This window comes from Nomascus leucogenys, chromosome 16 (genome assembly GCF_006542625.1).
Source record: "Nomascus leucogenys isolate Asia chromosome 16, Asia_NLE_v1, whole genome shotgun sequence".
NCBI classification, from domain to species: Eukaryota; Metazoa; Chordata; class Mammalia; order Primates; family Hylobatidae; genus Nomascus; species Nomascus leucogenys.
This window is the reverse complement of record NC_044396.1, coordinates 13,589,103-13,608,224: the sequence shown is the minus strand read 5'-3', so window position 1 is coordinate 13,608,224 and position 19,122 is coordinate 13,589,103. Positions and strand designations below refer to the sequence as shown.

The 19,122-nt window shown below is 37.6% G+C and overlaps 1 protein-coding gene across 2 annotated transcripts in view; it reads right to left on the bottom strand.

The window, feature by feature from the left end:
* VIRMA (vir like m6A methyltransferase associated) overlaps positions 1-19,122 on the bottom strand; it is a 65,529-nt gene that overhangs the window by 16,835 nt on the left and 29,572 nt on the right. For both annotated transcript variants that reach the window (XM_003268320.3, XM_030795116.1), the window contains 8 exons: positions 14,203-14,694; positions 13,010-13,164; positions 10,074-10,156; positions 7,213-7,306; positions 6,396-6,940; positions 5,628-5,863; positions 4,899-5,151; positions 1,844-2,061 (listed from right to left, as the gene is read on the bottom strand). In XM_003268320.3, the coding sequence (XP_003268368.2) occupies positions 1,844-2,061; positions 4,899-5,151; positions 5,628-5,863; positions 6,396-6,940; positions 7,213-7,306; positions 10,074-10,156; positions 13,010-13,164; positions 14,203-14,694 (2,076 nt within the window). The remainder of the gene's footprint in view (positions 1-1,843; positions 2,062-4,898; positions 5,152-5,627; positions 5,864-6,395; positions 6,941-7,212; positions 7,307-10,073; positions 10,157-13,009; positions 13,165-14,202; positions 14,695-19,122) is intronic.

Below are 19,122 nucleotides of genomic sequence, written 5' to 3'. Positions count from 1 at the left end.
GCAAGGAGACCAATTAGGAGGCTATTGCAATGGGCTATGCAAGAAATGATAGTGGCCTGGATAAAGGTAATAGCTACGGAGGTGGAGAAGAAGGATCAGATTCAGGATGTATTTTGGAGAAATAATCCACAGGACTTAGTGAGATGCCATTAGACAGTCAAGTAGAAATGTCAAGTAGATTAATGGGTTACTTGGAGCTTAGCAGAGAAATGAGGGCTAAAACGGAAAAAGGGAATAGGTTAAGAGGACTTAGCACAAGGTTACACATAAGAAAAAAGGACCAGAAACATTAAGTCTAGGAAACCCAACAAAATCTTAGATAATACCATAGCACAGATATACAAAGAATATTTGTGGGAGTACCTAACCCAACTAGGAAAGCTTTTTGGCTTTTTTGGAAGTGCAGTGTATGAGGTGAGTTTCAAAGGACATGGAGTAAATATCTAGGCGATAGGAAAAAGGTTAAAGGCTTTGGTGAGAGACTGGATGGGGGCAGAGCATGAGGAATGGATGTGAAGCAGGTGCCATTAACTGAGAGCAAATACAGAAGATGCAGGTACGTCAGGACAAGGAGATGGAGAAAGGAAGAGCCAGCACCAAACACAGTACCTGCAATGTAAGTTTTCAACCAATGCTGCAAGAATTAATGAGAAAGAGGCAAAAGTATGTTTCCTCCTCCTTACTATCTCATAATCTCATGTAGTTTAATAAATCTAAGTACTAGCCAGGTATCTTCCCTCTTCCTTCTCCTAGCAAAGAAAAACATCAGGGCATGGACAGAAAAATTAGAGTAGAAATTATACTTGAGACAGTGAGCAGTCTGAGGTTTATATCATTTCTTTTTCTTTTTTTTTTTTTTGAGACAAAGTCTCGCTCTGTTGCCCCGACTAGACTGCAGTGGCATGATCACTGCAGCCTTGACCTCCCAGGCTCAAGCAATCCTCCCACCTCAGCTTCCCAAGTAGTTGGGACTACAGGTGTGTGCCACCATGCCCAACTAATCTGTAAATTTTTTCTATAGAGATAAATCTCCCTATGTTGCCCAGGCTAGACTTGAACTACTGGGCTCAAGTGATCCTCCCACCTCAGTCTCTTGAAGTGCTGAAATTATAGGTATGAGCCACCACGCTCAGCTATTTATATAATTTCAGATTAATTTTGTCCCAGCCATTCCTCTAGAAAACAAAATATGGTCAGTTCTCCATACCCATGGATTCTGCATCCACGGATTCTATCAACCATGGAATGAAAATATTATAAATAAATAAATAACAATATGAATAAAAAATAGAAATTTTAAGATACAGCAAAACAATTATTTACATAACATCCACACTGTATTATTAGGTATTATAAGTAATCTAAGGTGATTTCAAGTATACAAGAGAAATACTGTACCGTTTTATATAACGGACTTGAGCATCTGTAGATTTTGGTATCCAATTCCCCATAGATACTGAGGAACTGTACACAGAATCTGCATTTTAGCTTTAAGGTCTATAAAATCCCTCTAGCATCCATCACCTCTGAGGATACAACAACGAAACAAAGACCTTAAGGCATGAATTACCATCCCTGGAACAGTGAGATTTCCTTCCAGATACTGTACCATGCCCACAGTAATTTGTGTATCTATTCATTTTATATCTTTAATCCAAAAGATTCTATTATTAGCATGACCTTTCATTGCTAATTAATCTTTTCCATACACACAAAATTTCTCTCACGAAAGAAATCATTTCTTCAACTTTCTACAATAGGTATGAATTAATGTGGGGTGAGGGAGCAGTGACAGAATGAAAAAATTAAATCTGAGAGTATATTAAATTAGACAAATCATTACCTTTTTAAATGAAATAATCCATAATCATGCTCTGCAAGAAACATCATTGTTCTGACACATGTCAGTAAACAGTTGTAACTGCTCTCAGAGTTAGCTAGCGTAGCCAACAGACAGTCACAGATTGAGGTCATCAATTCTTTATTTGGTAGAGAATTGGAGAGCTGCTCCAGTTCAGAAATAGAACCTTCAGAAGAGCTTGGTAAAATAAGTGCAATGTCCTGTGGGGAGCAGGGGAAAAAAACGATTTTTTAAATCATTATCACCATCACTTAGCACTTTTGAGAAATACATAGCAATTAATATTCAATAACTATCTCATTAAAATATTGTTGCTACTGTCCCATCCCAAACATATAAATGCATTAAGAATAATGAAATTACTTTTCTCTTTTAAAAAAGTTAATACAAGGATACACACCTAAAGGAATAAATATTTAAATATTTTGATTTACTTTTACTTTAAAACAACATCTTTAAAATTTGTTTTCTTTCAGTATTGCCATAAGTATAGTTTGTTTTCAACAGGTTAAAGGTAAAAAGTATTTTGTACTAAAATAATTAACTTACTATATTATTTATTCATTTGTATCTTTTTTGATTTATAAAGAAACTTTTCAGAGAAATAAAGTTTTTCTTTTCTTTTTTTTTTGAGACAGAGTTTCACTCTTGCTGCCCAGGCTGGAGTACAATGGCATGATCTCGGCTCACCGCAACTTCCATCTCCCAGGTTCAAGCAATTCTCCTGCCTCAGCCTCCCAAGTAGCTGGGATTATAGGCATGTGGCGCCACACCGAGCTAATTTTGTATTTTTAGTATAGACGGGGTTTCTCCATGTTGGTCAGGCTGGTCTTGAACTCCCGACCTCAGGTGATCCGCCTGCCTCGGCCTCCCAAAGTGCTGGGATTACAGGCATGAGCCACCGCGCCCGGCCAGAAATAAAGTTTAATATACATTAACACTGCAATTTAAGGCTCGGCACAGTGGCTCACACCTGTAATCCCAGCACTTTTGGAGGCCAAGGCAAGTGGATTACTTGAGGCCAGGAGTTCAAGACGAGCCTGGCCAACATGATGAAACACCCTCTCTACCAAAAATACAAAAATTAGCCAAGCATGGTGGCGCACGCATGTAATCCCAACTACTGGGAGGCTGAGGCAGAAGAATCACTTGAACCCAGGAGGCAGAGGTTGCATTGAGCCAAGACTATGCCACTGCACTCCAGTCTGGGCAATAAAGCCAGACTCCATCTCAAAAACAAACAAAAAAAACAAAAAGCCCCCTGCAATTTAAAATATCAGAAAGTTGGATGGATAGAGGAGATGAACATTTAACCATAGTCTTTCAATCAAATATTTCCCTCTACTTTATATATATATATATATACTTCTAAATTCAAGTTTTCCAGTGCTAAGCAAGTTTAGCTAATGATAACTCTAAAAACTCCCGCTACTCTTTATAGAAGTAAACTGAATTTTTTTTTGAGACGAAGTCTCCCTCTATTGCCCAGGAGTGCAGTGGCGCAATCTCAGCTCATTGCAACCTCCGCCCCCTAGGTTCAAGCAATTCTCCTGCCTCTGCCTCCCAAGTAGCTGGGACTACAGATGCATTCCACCAAGCCCAGCTAGTTTTTTTGTAGTAGAGATGGGGATTCACCATATTGGCCAGGCTGGTCTCAAACTCCTGACCTCGTGATCCACCCATCTCAGCCTCCCAAAGTGCTGGGATTACAGGCGTGAGCCACCATGCCCGGCCAGAAGTAAACTAAATTTTACAAGAGCACTTTTGATTATGTTTTATCATCTTTAATTACCTCAATATACTGCAAACTCGTACTCAACTTGGCTTAAACTATAAAACAAGGCTCGAATCAGAAGGAAAACATAGCAAAGTGAGGCCATCAATGAGATTCGTATGACCAAGGCAGCTGGGATGCCACAGCGCTATTCAATGTAGTCATGCAACCCAAAGTGGATTATATAAGAAATACCAACCAAATGGACACTTTGAGGTACAAGGACTTAGAATACCCTTTCTACCAGGTCCCCTTCTTTGTGAAAACAAGTCATACAAAAAAAAAAAAAAGTTCTTTCTTGACCTGAGTCTTAAATGTAACCAAACTAAATGTTTGTTAAGGTAGAAAAAGATAGTCTTCCAACATGGGACTCTATTCTGCCTGAAAAAAAAAAAAATCACATTTGATGATGACTTAGCAAGAGTATTCTGCCAAGCTAAAATGCCATTAGGCATAGAAATCTCCAAAGATCTCAATCATAATGTGCTTTAAAAGTTAAAACAATTCTCATTAACCCATGAAACTATAAACTGGAAGTCAATAATATAGACAACAGGAAAAAGTACTACTACTTTAGCCAACATCTATAAGCAAAGTAGTCTGAAACACACTAAAAGTGTAGTAGCCTTCAAAGCTTGCCCTAACAAGAGAACATATTAATTCAACCAAGCTATGAAATTTAAGAATGAGTTGGTGTAGCCAGGCATGGTGGCTCTCGTCTGTAATTCCAGCACTTTGGGAGGCTGAAGCAGGTGGATCACCTGAGGTCAGGAGTTCAAGACCAGCCTGACCAACATGGTGAAACCCTGTCTCTACTAAAAATACAAAAATTAGCTAGGCATGGTGGTGTGTGCCTGTAATCCCAGCTACTCAGGAGGCTGAGGCAGGAGAATCACTTGAACCCAGGGGGGCAGAGGGTACAGTGAGCTGAGATCGCGCCATTGCACTCTAGCCTGGGCGACAGAATGAGACCCCGTCTCAAAAAAAAAAAGAATGACTTGGTGTGTAACGTAATTGGAAGGAAAATGAATTAGACCCTAAAAAATACAGAAACAGTGGCACATAAAGCAATTACCCAAGGTTATGATCTTATAAAGGAAAGAAAAAAGCACTTCAGAGAAACTCATGAACAATAGCAGGAATAATAAAACATAGATGAGAGCTGTTCATTCAGAGCCAAAATTTACATCAAGATGCTTAAATACACACACACACACACACACACACACGCAGAGAGAGACTTTATAAAATAACTATAAATACCTGATCACAGAGAGACTGCAAAATGGATGTGACATATTCAACACACTGTTGGCGAATAACACTGTCTCCAGGAGACCGCACCAAAGCTAAAAGATCCTGGAATATCTCTGCATATCTTTCATCACCTTTAATAGTTCCATTAATTAGATGCAAAATAGCTAATTTACAAGCTTTGTGTGAAGCCAGAGCATCAAGAAGAGCAAGCAACCTGGTGGTTTGGCTAGTATACTGTTTTTCTTTATCTTCTGAAGTGCTGAAATAAAATCAATACATTTAGTAAACAAAGTTCTTGATCTTAAGGCATTGTTTAACTAGTATTTATTTCTCAATACACATCAACTTACACAAATTTTGCATAAAACATTTAATTCCTTGGGTATAATGACAAATTCTCTGGAATTTTACAATGACTGCAAAAATTTTATAAATTCAGGTTTCTAATAATATATTTTCTTAAATCAGAGTACTTCTTTAGGATTCACCATTTGAAAACCCCAAATCAAGACCTTCAAGATATCTTGCACATGAAATGATGAAATAAAGCTTTCTAATTTTAAAAGTCTACAAGTATTCATATATACATATGTGTGCATATGTAGGTATATGTGTATATTTACATGTATATATGTTATCTGGGCATTCCAAACCCTAGTTTCCAAATTGTAAGGGAAAAAATACATGTGTCAAAAATAATTTGAGGAAAAAATTTTTAATGCAAAATGAAAATACCTTTGCAAGTCTTCTACAATCAAATCCAACACAGTTCTCATAATCAGAAGTGCAGTTGGTGAGGCAAGGTCACACAATTGAACACAAATACGCCGTAACATATGTTGAATGGGCTGGCAGGTTGTGCCAGAGAAAGAGCGAACTATTTCTTGGAGCAACTTTGCTTGAACATGAAGGTGCATGCTCCACAATTTTCGGGTGTTGAGTGCCACTGATATATCATGTGGCTCAATAACCTGTTAAAAAAGTATAATGTGTGTGTACGTAGATTTTTTAATATTTATTTATAGTCACAAAAACTGTTCAGGAAGAAATGTTATGAAAAGAACATTTTTACTGCATGCTTAAAACATTTAATTTTCTATTATACAGTTAAACATTTGCTTGAATTCAATGAGTCTAAAAAATCTTATTGTTCTCAGGTTAGCAGTTAGTTGAGCAGAGTCCATTGGTGAAGCAACCTAGTTATTGGGAAATTCTAACACATGGTAAGGTGGGGGGGAAAGGATTTAAAATAACAGAAATATGTAAGTACAAACATACATAACAGCATAATAAAACTCACTTTAACAAAAATTTATTTAAAATGTTACCCCCATGTTTCCTCAATGACCAACTTGTTTCAGTTTTATCTCCCCCTCATCCGGTTATTTTATGTCTTTTTGGGAGGAAGGGAGATGAGGGTTTTTGTTTTTTAACAAAATCACTGGCTTTTTAAAAAGTGTTACTGCAGTCATTTATAAGATGCATGTTATATGGAAGTGATACCTGAGTTGTTTGCATGGGCAATGGAAGAGGCAGCAGCTCTGAAAGGAGTATGAGTCCAGAAAAAAATCCTTCAGGAACCTTCAAGATTGAAGAAAGAACTTCTTTTAACATTAAAGACCAAGTATTATTGGCCAGAGTCTCTTCGGAGATTGTGAGTTTTTCATTAACTCCTTGTGTAAAAGTCAGTAAAATATCAATGATATCATTCTGAATTTTCTGTTCATCACTATCCAAACGACCTGAGAGGGGGATAGAGCACAGGAGCATATGTAAAGTAACAAGCGCTGAAGGAACACGCATGTCCTTAAACTCAAAGGATCCACCTCTCAGGAGTTCCGTTAACATAGTTTTAAGAAGAGTGAGTGTGCAGCGAGCCATTGAAATAGTAGTAACTCTGTGAAGGGTAGTCCCCATGTTGACATGGAGCCTCCAAGGCTGAGTCAGAATACTGTTCAATTTTTGCAGAACTCGAATAAACGTGTCCATTCCTTCAGCAGAAAAAAGCTGAATAACGGCAAGATTCCATTTCAGATCTTTCTGTTGACCTTTATGTAGGATAAGGAAAAGAAACAAAACTAATTACTTATATGTTAATAACTGATTAAGAATTATTAATTAAACTGAATAATAAATATTTATTTATGATAAATTATATTTATAATAAATGATTATTATGACAAATATTTAATTATATTTAATTAAAAATTATATTTATCATTATTAAATAAATGATGTTTAATAATTACTAACTATTTAATAAATGATATTTATTCTAGGCTTAAGAATCGTAGTTTTTAAAATATAGTAGCCACATTACCTTCAACAGGAGGTGGTGGGCATGCAACATTACAGAGAACACGTAAGGCAGTGGTAAGGCCAACTCCTTCTGGGGTCATCAAGTTATCGATATTCTTTAAAAATGAAAATGAACAGAATATTTCATTTCTTAGTGCCCATGAGATCAACAGAAAATTCCAGACAAGGAATTACTCAAAAATATGAGCTTCAAGTTAAGAACATACAATATTTTATATTTATTAAGTAAATTTAAAACATGAACAAGGCCCTAGAGTTAAATGAATTTATCAAGATTATTTGATCTCTGGCATATGTTGTACTATATGCAATATTATGTAAATAAAAAGAACTGTAATGCACAAATTCATTGAAAGAACCAACTAGAACAAAGATAACATAAAGAAATGTATGAAACTCCCTGTATTAAGAGTTTACAATGGCTACTTTCTATATACTCTTTTCATACATCTTCTCTGCCAAAAATGAAGCAATGACTATATTTAAAAAGTCCTGTGGAGGCTGAGTGCAGTGGCTCACACCTATAATCCCAGCACTCTGAGAGGTTGAGGTGGAAGGACTGCTTGAGCCCAGGAGTTAGAGACCAACCTGGGCAACATAGTGAGACCCTGCCTCTACAAAATATTAAAAAATCAGCCAGGTGTGATGGTGCGCGCCTATAGTCGCAGCTACTCAGGAGGCTGAGGTGGAAGCATCACTTTAGCCTGGGAGGTCAAGACTAGAGTAAGACTAGATCGTGCCATTGCACTCCAGCCTGGGTGACACAGTGAAAACTTGTCCCAAAAAAAATAAAAATAAAAAGTGCTGTGAGTACTAAACTTCATTCAAAAGTGAGGAAGCATCAAGGAATGTTTTTGGCCTACATGGCATACATTTTTTTAAATGCAGATACCAACAGAGTCTAGTATTGTAGCCAGGTGGGGCACAGGTTAAAGGAAAAACAAATACAATTGCCTATGTCCTTAGCACCTGCCTATGCTATGTTTCTAGGTAACAAATAGTTATGTTCCAGTTTTCTTAGCTTTCACAGAACAGCATTATCAATTGTTTAAAAACTTGGGGCTAGGTGTGGTGGCTCATGCCTGTAATCCCAGCACTTTGGGAGGCCGTGGCGGGTGGATCACCTGAGGTTGGGAGTTTGAGAACAGCCTGGCCAACATGGTGGAACCTCGTCTCTACTAAAAATACAAAAATTAGCCAGGTGTGGTAGCACGTGCCTGTAATCCCAGCTACTTGGGAGGCTGAGGCAGGAGAATTGCTTGAATCTGGAAGATGGAAGTTGCAGTGAGCCGAGATCAAGCCACTGCACTCCAGCTTGGGTGACAGAGCAAGACTCCATCTCAAAAAAAAAACAGAAACAAAAACAAAAAAACCTTGGAAGAAATAACATTCAAAAAACGTTACTATCTCTTAGCTCATAGTAGAGTCTAGACCAAAAAAAATAAAAGTTACTATCTCATTTTAGCTTTTCTTTTATTCTAATCCTTTTCCTTGTAATTCCACAAATTATATAAGGCAGCACAGAGTGAAGTTTCAGTCTTGGATCATCTTTTTATAGACCATGTTGGGATGAGAACCACTTATAATAATCATAATTAATGGGATAAAGATTTACATAAAAATCAACTCTTAACTACAGCATGTAATTCACATTTCTAGAACTAAATTTCTTACTGATTAAATAGTTTTACTCAAACCATCGCCATTTATTGAACATCTTGTTAATACTCACTCAACCACGCACAACTACCCAGAATACATGACCATCTAAATTTACAGGATATTAATTGTACTTCTCCTAAATAAAAGAAAATGTAATGAAAAGTTCTAGATGTCATTTGAGGCTCAGAGTAAGAACACGGAAGAATATGATGGCACCATAGGAAGTAAAAGTACTCTTAGGAGAGTTGGAGTACAAGAAGACGAAGGCAGAGAAATCAGTAAAGAAAAATCTGAAGCAGATAAACCCAAACAACACTTTGCTGTAGGTCCCAACAGCAACAAATTAAACAATATACAAAAATTATTTTAATAATATACACTGCAATTCCAAAACCAAGATGGCTTATATACTCTGTCTCACACATACACGCAAACACACATGTGCATGCATGCGTGTGTGCACACACTCATGCACAGATTTCACCTGCTAAATCAGAGAGATAATTTAAGGTCCGTTCTGCTCTTCTACCTTGAAACTTTTTATGTATACATGAGTGCTTCTAACCTTCTTCCTATGCTACACAATGGCTCGACCAAAGAACAGAGATGAAAAAACTTCCAAGACTAATAAACACTGCTGTAATTTTTTTCATTATGAATTATTTAAATTGAATATAAAATTTTAAAACTGCATTATGAGTCTTAGGAATTTTAACTGTTATGAATTATTTCAACTGCAGATTCAACCATCCCAAATTAACAAAGAGAACTAGCCTCCACTGCAATTATCTGGAATGGGTCCTATCAATTTTCACTGAAATATTTTGAGTGAAATTCTTTTTCAAAAATTAAAGTTTAGCTGAAACAGTTATATGTTACAAGACTACAGCATTTAAAACACTTATAAATGTCATCAAGATGGTAGATGATACTAATTTCCATTTCAGAGGGAAAAAATAGGACAGAATCCAGTAGTGAAAAGTAGTACAGTACACAGGGTTATGTGCATATGTGTTCACACACACATATAATCACACATCCATCTATATGCATATACCAACCTGTACCTACAAACTCTAATAAATCAATCAAGGACACTTAACAGTGTCTACATTATCTACACAAGTGATTCAATGCAGTATCACCATATACTACCACACAGTTTCAAAAAGTCAAAGCACTTTAAAGTTTTACACTTACCTGCTTAACATACTCAATTAAGTTTGGGATGCAGTTAATTTCAAATCTAAGGTTTTTCAGAGGTTCAAGCCACTTGCCAAGTTCTTAAAAAGAAAAATAATAATTTATAATATTTAAAAATAGAAGGCTTTATAACAAAGAAAGTAAATATTTTTTCCAAAGAAAATCATTATTAGGTCCATGATGATTTCAATCAGCTAAACTTCATGCAGGGATGGACATGTATCTAATTCTTTTTTTTTTTTTTTTTTTTTTGAGATGGAGTTTCGCTCTTGTTGCCCAGGCTGGAGTACAAAGGCATAATCTCGGCTCACTGCAACCTCTGCCTTCTGGATGCAAGCAATTCTCCTGCCTCAGCCTCCTGAGTAGCTGGGATTACAGGCACCTGCCACCACACCTGGCCAATTTTTGTATTTTTAGCAGAGACGGGCTTTCACCATGTTGGTCAGGCTGGTCTCGAACTCTGACCTCGTGATCCGCCCGCCTTGGTCTCCCAAAGTGCTGAGATTACAACTTGTATCTAATTCTTTAAACAAGTTTTGCATTCTGTTGCCCAGGCTGAAGTGCAGCAGTGTGATCATGGCTCACTGCAGTCTTAGCCTCAACTCAATCAATCCTCCTGCTTCAATCTCCAAAGTAGCTAGGACTACAGGCGTGCATTACCACACCTGGCTAATTTTTGTATTTTTTGTAGAGATGGGGTTTCACCATGTTGCCCAGTCTGGTCTCGAACTCCTGGGTTCAAGTGATCCACCTACCTCAGCCTCCCAAATTGTTGGAATTACAAGTGTGAGCCACCGTGCCCAGCTTAAACAATTTAGTTTTAAAATGAAAGAAGTGCCTACTCTTAGTTATCTGGTTTATGCAAATTTAGATGTTTAAATGCTTAAATAGTCTATAAAATTAAAATGAATGTTTACAACAATTTACAAGATTAAAAAATTACAAAATAGGGCCGGGCATGGTGGCTCACACCTGTAATACCAGCACTTTGGGAGGCTGAGGCGGGTGGATCACGAGATCAAGAGATGGAGACCATCCTGGCCAGCATGGTGAAACCCCATCCCTACTTTAGTCCCTACTAAAAATACAAAAATTAGCTGGGTCTGGTGGCACGCACCTGTAGTCCCAGCTACCAGGGAGGCTGAGGCAGGAGAATCACTTTAACCTGGGAGGAGGACATTGCAGTGAGCCGAGATCACACCATTGCACTCCACCCTGGGGACGGAGTGAGACTCTGTCTCAAAAAAATGTATATACATACAAAATAGACTGCTTACAAATTAATATAACATAGTGTTTATTCACCTATCTTTGCCACTGCCTCTCACACCCACCCAAAAAAAGTATAAACAACATTTATTAATTTCTAAAGGAATGAAACCCAAGGGGAGATATTTTGCTGAGTGCCTTTTCCTCTAACGTGAAATTTTAATTCTGTCAGCTTCCAAATTTGCCTTTATAAAATTACTATCACCCCAAAAGAATGACAGCAAACTTTGTTTATAGAATAAAGACAAAATCTACCATTTACTGCAAACAAACTCAAAACTCTCCCAGAAGCTACACCATAACTCCTATATTCTATCACCAAAAATGTTTCTAGAAAAGCACTCCAATGTAAAAAGTGAAATACCAGTTCCAGATGTCATATAGGAAACAGAAAATAGTAGCCAGGTCTTTCCTTGGTTCTACACTCCTCCACAAGAATTATAGCTGTACAATTTTCCCCATGCATTTTAAAATTAAATCTTTCTTATATATAGAATATATAGCTCAAAGATATAAGAAATAATAATAAAACAAATACCAGAATACCCAACACCCAGAAAAAGTACTAAAGCACTAATAATACCTTCGAAGACACTGTGTGCCCTCCTTTTATAAACGCATTCTTCAGGAAAAAAATCTATTCCCAGAATGGGAAGTTGAGTTTACTACCCAACTTTTACTGGAGCTATCATAAGTAAAATTTAGGATTAAAAAGAAAAGAAGAGGCCACATGCTATTTTAAAGCATTTTTACAATATTTACTCAATGTTATCAAATTTTCTACTTGATAAGGTCAGAAAACGAGGAACCAAAATAAAATAATTTAGAACTTATGATTAGGTATATTAAACTTTTCAAGGCTGCCCACATAAGGTTTCCCATAAACGTCATTCAATATACATTTATATACTTTAAAAAGTAATATTCATATTTACTATTCTTTACTTTTGAGGATAGCACAAATGTGTTACTCCACAACTAGATTTCTAAGTTGTAGTTTGTGTTTTATGTAGAAATACATACACAGCAAAACACACAGAGGAAAACTATACCCAAAACTAAACTTTTGAGTCTTTTTTTTTTTTTTTTTTTTTGAGATGGAGTCTTGCTCTGTTGCCCAGGCTGGAGCACAGTGGTGCGATCTTGGCTCACTGCAACATCCACCTCCCGGGTTCAAGCAATTCTCTTGCCTCAGCCTCCCGAGTAGCTGGAACCACAGGCATGTGCCAGCACGCCCAGCTAATTTTTGTATTATTAGTAGAGATGGAGTTTTACCTTGTTGGCCACGCTGGTCTTGAACTCCCGACCTCAGGTGATCCACCTGCCTTGGCCTCCCAAAGTGCTGGGATTACAGGCATGAGCCACCGCACCCGGCCTTGAGTTTGCCTTAAACTACCTCTTCCATTTTGATTAGAAATTTCAACAAACCACCAATTTTCATGACTTTCCAGAAAAGGTACTTGTAAATACTATTTTGTTTATATACTAAAACATTTTATCAACCTTTAGTTTTTATAAACTGTCTTCATAAAAAGTAATTTCAGGAAGTTAAAAACAGTATTACTATGTATATTATCAAAACATGATGAAGGACTAATTACAGATATTCAAAGGTTTGTTCCTTCACATATTACAAATGCTTAAAATAACTTTAAGTACCATACCTTGCAATTTAGCATTATTTTCATCTGCTTTACAAAGCTTCAAGAGAGATGCTGCATGTTGTTCTAGCATTTGAACATCACTGGAAGACTGAACCACCACCAAAATAAGTATGCATGCATAATTATAAGCTACTGACTTCTTAGATTTGGAATCACTGAAACAAAATAAGGTTTTTAAGTTTTGGATACAAAAACAATTTTTTAGGAACAATTTTTAAAATATTTTCTTCTACTTGGCTTTAAAGAGATCAAGGAAATTTACAATAAAACATGACTAATTGTCTGAAGACAAGAAATCAGATTTTACAGTTCATATCCAATTCACCTGAAACCATTACTTAAAAGTATATAAAAAAGCATACATATCACCATGGAAAGTAAAATTCTATTAAGAAATAAGATCAGAAAAACAATGAAATATTAACAAGTATACTTCATTAGCAATGAAAGGTTAGGAAGTATACTTCATTAGTCTCCTTCAAAATATTTGTCCAATCTGGATAAATAGAAACCAGTATGATCACCTGCCTTCAATACTCAGTATTCCACTATAAACCTGTTAAGATATAGCTAGGCATGGAAGTCATTGCTGTTTGCTTTTCATAAGCACCCCACAAAAGATCTGTCACTCAAGGAGTTATATACCAAGTCCTCATAGTGAGGGTAGTTATCTGGATGCCATTTGCCTTGTGTGACATGAACCAGAAATAAAGCATGTCTTTCTTCTCATACACTAAAACCCTCTGCCTTGCCAAGAAGGCTCTTCAAAACATTATCATTCTCAATTTACCCATCTAGTCGAAGCAATTCTGAATCCAGAGTATGGTTTAGAATGCAAGGGCAGGAGCCAGCAAAAGAGTGTAAGAGGAATAAAAGGAATATATACCTTAAGGTACGTATTCCTGTGCCTTAGAATTCCCCTCTACATAAAACAGCAGGGGGTACTACAATTGCAATCTTTAACACCATGGGTTAACTGAAGGAAGGTGCTAAAGAGTCCACTGTATTACTTTATAGCCACATCTTATATTTTAGAGATTTCTGTCACTCTAACCTTTAATTAACAAGTTATGTGATATATCAAAACTATAGTTTTTCCCTCTCAAAATAACACCTTGTTTTAAGAAACTAGACCATTAGTTAATCTGATTTTCTAACATCATAGAAAATTTAAGGAGTAAGTAGGAAATTACCCTAAGGCTTCTTTGGAATAGTACTCCATTAGAGTAATAAGACTTTGGAGATTTTTCTCCAGACTAAAAACATGGCCAACAGCTGATCTTCCCACAGGATTAAAAGTAATCAAATAAAGATTGTGCAGGGTTCCCAAGAGATCTGAATGGTCAGTTTCTTCACTGGCTGTACAACGCTGAAAATGGCTGAACAGTTCTGTAATACATTGCAATGTCTGTGTTGAGTCCTGTAGCCACAAGGCAAATGCATCATCAATAACACCATCAGACTGGAGACCTTCCTCCTCATCTTGATCATAAAAGTGACACAGAGCTCGGATCAATAAATTTGTTGCTTCATATTCCGACATAAAAAAAAGAAGACCCTTCTGTGACTGTGCAAGAAACTTCAAAACATCTTTTGTGGCTTGCAGCACCCCAGGGTGAGCACTTGTTACTGGAATTGACAGAAGCAAGGTAACCAACTCCAAGAAGTGATGACTGTGAAGATATCTGTGGAAGAGTTAATTGATAATATGTCAAGTCAGTGCAAAGCATTCTTCATTTACTCAATATTCAGACAAGACACTGATAAAAATTTTTAATGACCATAATCCTTATCCTCAGTAATATACTGCTTTAACTGAAAACATAATGTGAGTGACAAGTCTTCTCTAGATGAGGCCAAATAAAAGTGAATGTTCTGTGAGGCTTTGTCCTAGTTAGCACTCAACAGATGTTAAATAAATAATTATTGACAAGTTTTTTCTTTAAATTTTCGGCCTTCTTTCCAGGACACTTATCAAATGCTCCTTTTTCACCATGGTCCTACTTTATTCATGGCATATCGGTATATTTAAATTCGTGTATCTAGGAAAAATATAGTATATACAGTCAGCACTCCGTATCTGCATTTGTAGATTAAGCCAACGCAAATTGAAAATATTTTTTAAAAGTGCATCTGGTGCCAGGTGCAGTTGCTCACACTTACAATCCCAAGCACTTTGGGAGGCCAAGGCAGGCACATCACTTGAAGCCAGGAGCTCAAGACCAGCCTGGGCAACATGGCAAAACCCTGTCTCTACAAAAAATATAAAAATTAGCCAGGCGTGGTGGCACATGTCTGTAGTCTGAGCTACTGAAGAGGCTGAGCCCAGGGAGGTCAATGCTGTGGTGAGCCATGATTGTTCCACTGCACTCCAGCCTGAGTGAGACCCTGCATCAAGAAAAAAAAAAAAAAAAAAAAAGCCTGGGCTGGCTGTGGTGGCTCACGCCTGTAATCCCAGCACTTTGGGAGGCCGAGGCTGGAGGATCACTTGAGCGCAGTAATTTCATACCAGCCTGAGCAACATAGTGAGACCCTGTCTCTACAAAAATTAATTAGCTGGCCATGGCAGCCCATGCCTGTAGTCCCAGCTACTTGGGAGGCTGAGGTGGGAGGATCGCTTAAGCCCAGGAGGTTGAGGCTGCAGAAAGCCAAGATCATGCCACCACACTCCAGCCTGGGCTAGGTGAAAGAGCAAGACTCTGTCTCAAAAAAAAAAAAAAGAAAGAAAAGAATGTATCTGTACTGACCATGTGCAGACTTTTTTTTTACATCATTCCCTACACAATAATAGTATAACAACTATTTACAGAGCATTTATATTGTACTATGTATTTTAAGTAATCTAGACATGACCTCAAGTATACAAGAGGATATGCATAGGTTATATGCAAATACTACATCATTTTATATTTTATATCAGAGACTGGAGCGTCCTTGGATTTTGGTATCCGAGGGAGGTCTGAGAACCAATTTCGCAGACAGTGAGGGATGACTGTACTATAGAAAAATAGAGTATACTCAGATTCACTACAATAGATCTGAATTAGTATCTCTAGGGAAAAAGCTTTCAAATTGTCAATTTTTAACATTTAAGTAGTTAGTATTACCACACATAGCACTCTTTTATGAGACGAGATCTAGCTATGTTCCCAGGCTGGACTCAAACTCCTGGTCTTAAGCAATTCTCTGGACTCAAGTGATCCTTTTGCCTCATCCTCCCTAAACTCTTTTCCAAAATCAACTTTTTTATCTCTCTCTTTTTTAAAAAAATTTTTTAGTTCTGGAGTACATGTGCAGAATGTGCAGGCTTGTTACATAGATAAACGTGTGCCATGGTGGTTTGCTGCACCTATCAACCCATCACCTAGGTATGAAGCCCACGTGTATTAGCTATTTTTCCTGATGCTCTCCCCCAATCCCCTGTTCTCCCTCAACAGGCCCCAGTGTGTGTTGCTGCCCTCTCTGTGTCCATGTGTTCTCACCATTCAGCTCCCACTTACAAGTGAGAACATGCAGTATTTGGTTTTTTGTTCCTGCATTAGTTTGCTGAGGATAATGGCTTCCAGCTTCATCTATGTCCCTGTAAAGGACATGATCTCATTCCTCAACTTTTTAAAAATGAAACTTAACCAGATTTTAAAGAAAAAAGAACCAAAACATCGTATTTTTTCAAATACTCAAAAATGGGGTAAAAATCTGTCAAAACATCTCTTGACTACAAGATAGAACCAGCTTAATGAAAACTTCTTAATTTTTAATTAGTAAGAATATCATAATTTTCTGAATGTTAAAAAGAATAAAATTATTTATAATTCTGACTCAATCTCTTCCATTTTAGTCACTGCAAATGGTAACACAATAGCTTTCATAAACCCATCAAAATACTACTAAAAAGTAAATGACAGGCCAGAACTTAATTTTGTCAAAAGCTGAAACTGCCTCTTCAGTCCTATTACTATTTAAACCCAGGCTTCTACTTCACAATAATAAACACCCACCAGTGACTGCTTACAACAAAGGCAAACAGAACCCTCAAGAAGACAAAACTCCAGAATTACTATGCTCCAAGAGCATCCTCCTTATGGACCATTCAGAGAATGGTTAAAATAGCAAACCTCAGACTGCACATCCTTAGAGGTCTGCTTGCAAGGCTGGCTACTGGCTAACTTCTGGCAACTTAGATTTCGAGAGGGTTCCCACGCCCCTAACTGATAAGAATGGCTCCTTGTGCCTAAATTGTTTGCACAAACAATATGGTTATGCTGAACACCTGCTTTCCTTCTCCTAGTCTGGAATTCTGGTAGAAGATAGGCAGTGAGTGCCTACATGACTACCCACAATAAAAAAATTTGCATGCCAATCAACTTGATATAATTATTCCACAATGTATACATGTATCAAAACATGTCATTGTTGCTACTTAAAAATAAAAAATAAAAAAGCCTGGGTGCCAAGTTTCTAAAGAGCTTCCTCAACAGGCAACACTTCACACGTCACAACCTGTTGCTGTGAGAATTAGGCAGGCACTATGCGACTCCACTGTGAAAGGATTCTGGAAGCTTGCAACTGGTTTTCCCAACTTCCTCCCAGGTACCTTTTTCCTTTGCTGAGTATTATACGCTAAGTTTTGTGAGTCCTCCTAGAGAATCTTGGTACTCTTGGGGACCCTAACATAGGACAATAGAGCCTTGCCACCACTTCAAAAACAAACCCTCCAAAGTACAATTATTTTTCCTTTCAAAATTCACTCTCCTTCCTAATTTACCAGTTTCTGTCAATAAAACCACAGCTCCAATTGCTACCTTGGCTAGAAATCTCTAGCTCCTTCTCACTTTCCTTCGCCTACTAGGTCCTGTTGCCAAGTCATAGTACTATTATATAATATAATGGCTATTTCACAATCTCTGTCACTATAAGCACAATATTTGCCTTTCCATTACCTGTTAAGGGCAAATTACTTAAAACCTAGTACCTAGAAACCTCAGACTATCTTATCTTCCTAGTAACTCTAATTTCTTTTCCATTGCAATACATCTTGCAACACAAAATCTGAGAATATTACTCTGATCATATCAGATCTGCTACTCCAAAATATTCAATACCTTTCCATATTCTACAAATAAAATCCAAATTCCTTAGCACAACCATTCTGGGCCCTTTATTTCCTCTTGTCTGATACCCAAATGTACCTCCTCCATATGGTGGGAAAAAAACAGTAAGTATTTAATTACTAGCTTCTTCTCAGTGACTGAAAGCATCACCTATTCTACTAAAAATAAAGTTGTTAGTAAGAAGTACCTAAATTTCTTTACAATCTCCAAGACTACAAATGTATTATATTTGCATACTTATAAGATTCCCTTTCTCCTGCCCAAAACCAAACTCCTACACTTGTACTCTTGTCCTCATCTCCCACCAAGCCTTGCTCCAGCAATTGTTATTGTTTACTCCTACATCATAAACATCTCTCTCCACTGACTTTATAAATGAGTCATTATTCCCAGCCTACAAATATGCTCAAGCCTCTCCCACTCCTAAAAAACAAAAACCTTCCTTTTTGACCCCAACATCTCCTTCTAGCTGCTGCCTTGTTTCTTACTTTTTCTCTTAGCCAAATTTCTTGTTTTGAGACACAGTCTCACTCTGCTGCCCAGACTGGAGTGCAGTGGCACAATCACCGCTCACTGCACCCTTAACCTCTCAGGCTCAAGCAATCCTCCCACCTCAGTCTCCTGAGCAGCTGGGACCACAGGCGCACACTACCATTCCCAGCTAATTTTTTTTTTAATTTTTTATTTTCTGTAGAGATGAGGTCTCCCTATGTTGCCCAGGCTGGCCAAATTTCTTTTTCTTGAGATGGAGTTTCGCTCTTGTCACCCAGGCAGGAGTGCAGCGGCACAATCTTCGCTCACTGCAACCACCGCCTCCTGGGTTCAAGCGATTCTCCTGCCTCAGCCTCCCAAGTAGCTGGGATTACAGGCGTGCGCCACCATGCCTGCCTAGTTTTTCTTTTTTTGAGATAGCATCTCACTCTGTTGCCCAGGCTGGAGTGCAGTGGCCCGATCTCGGCTCACCAGAACCTCCAACCTCCCGGGTTCAAAGGATTCTCCTGC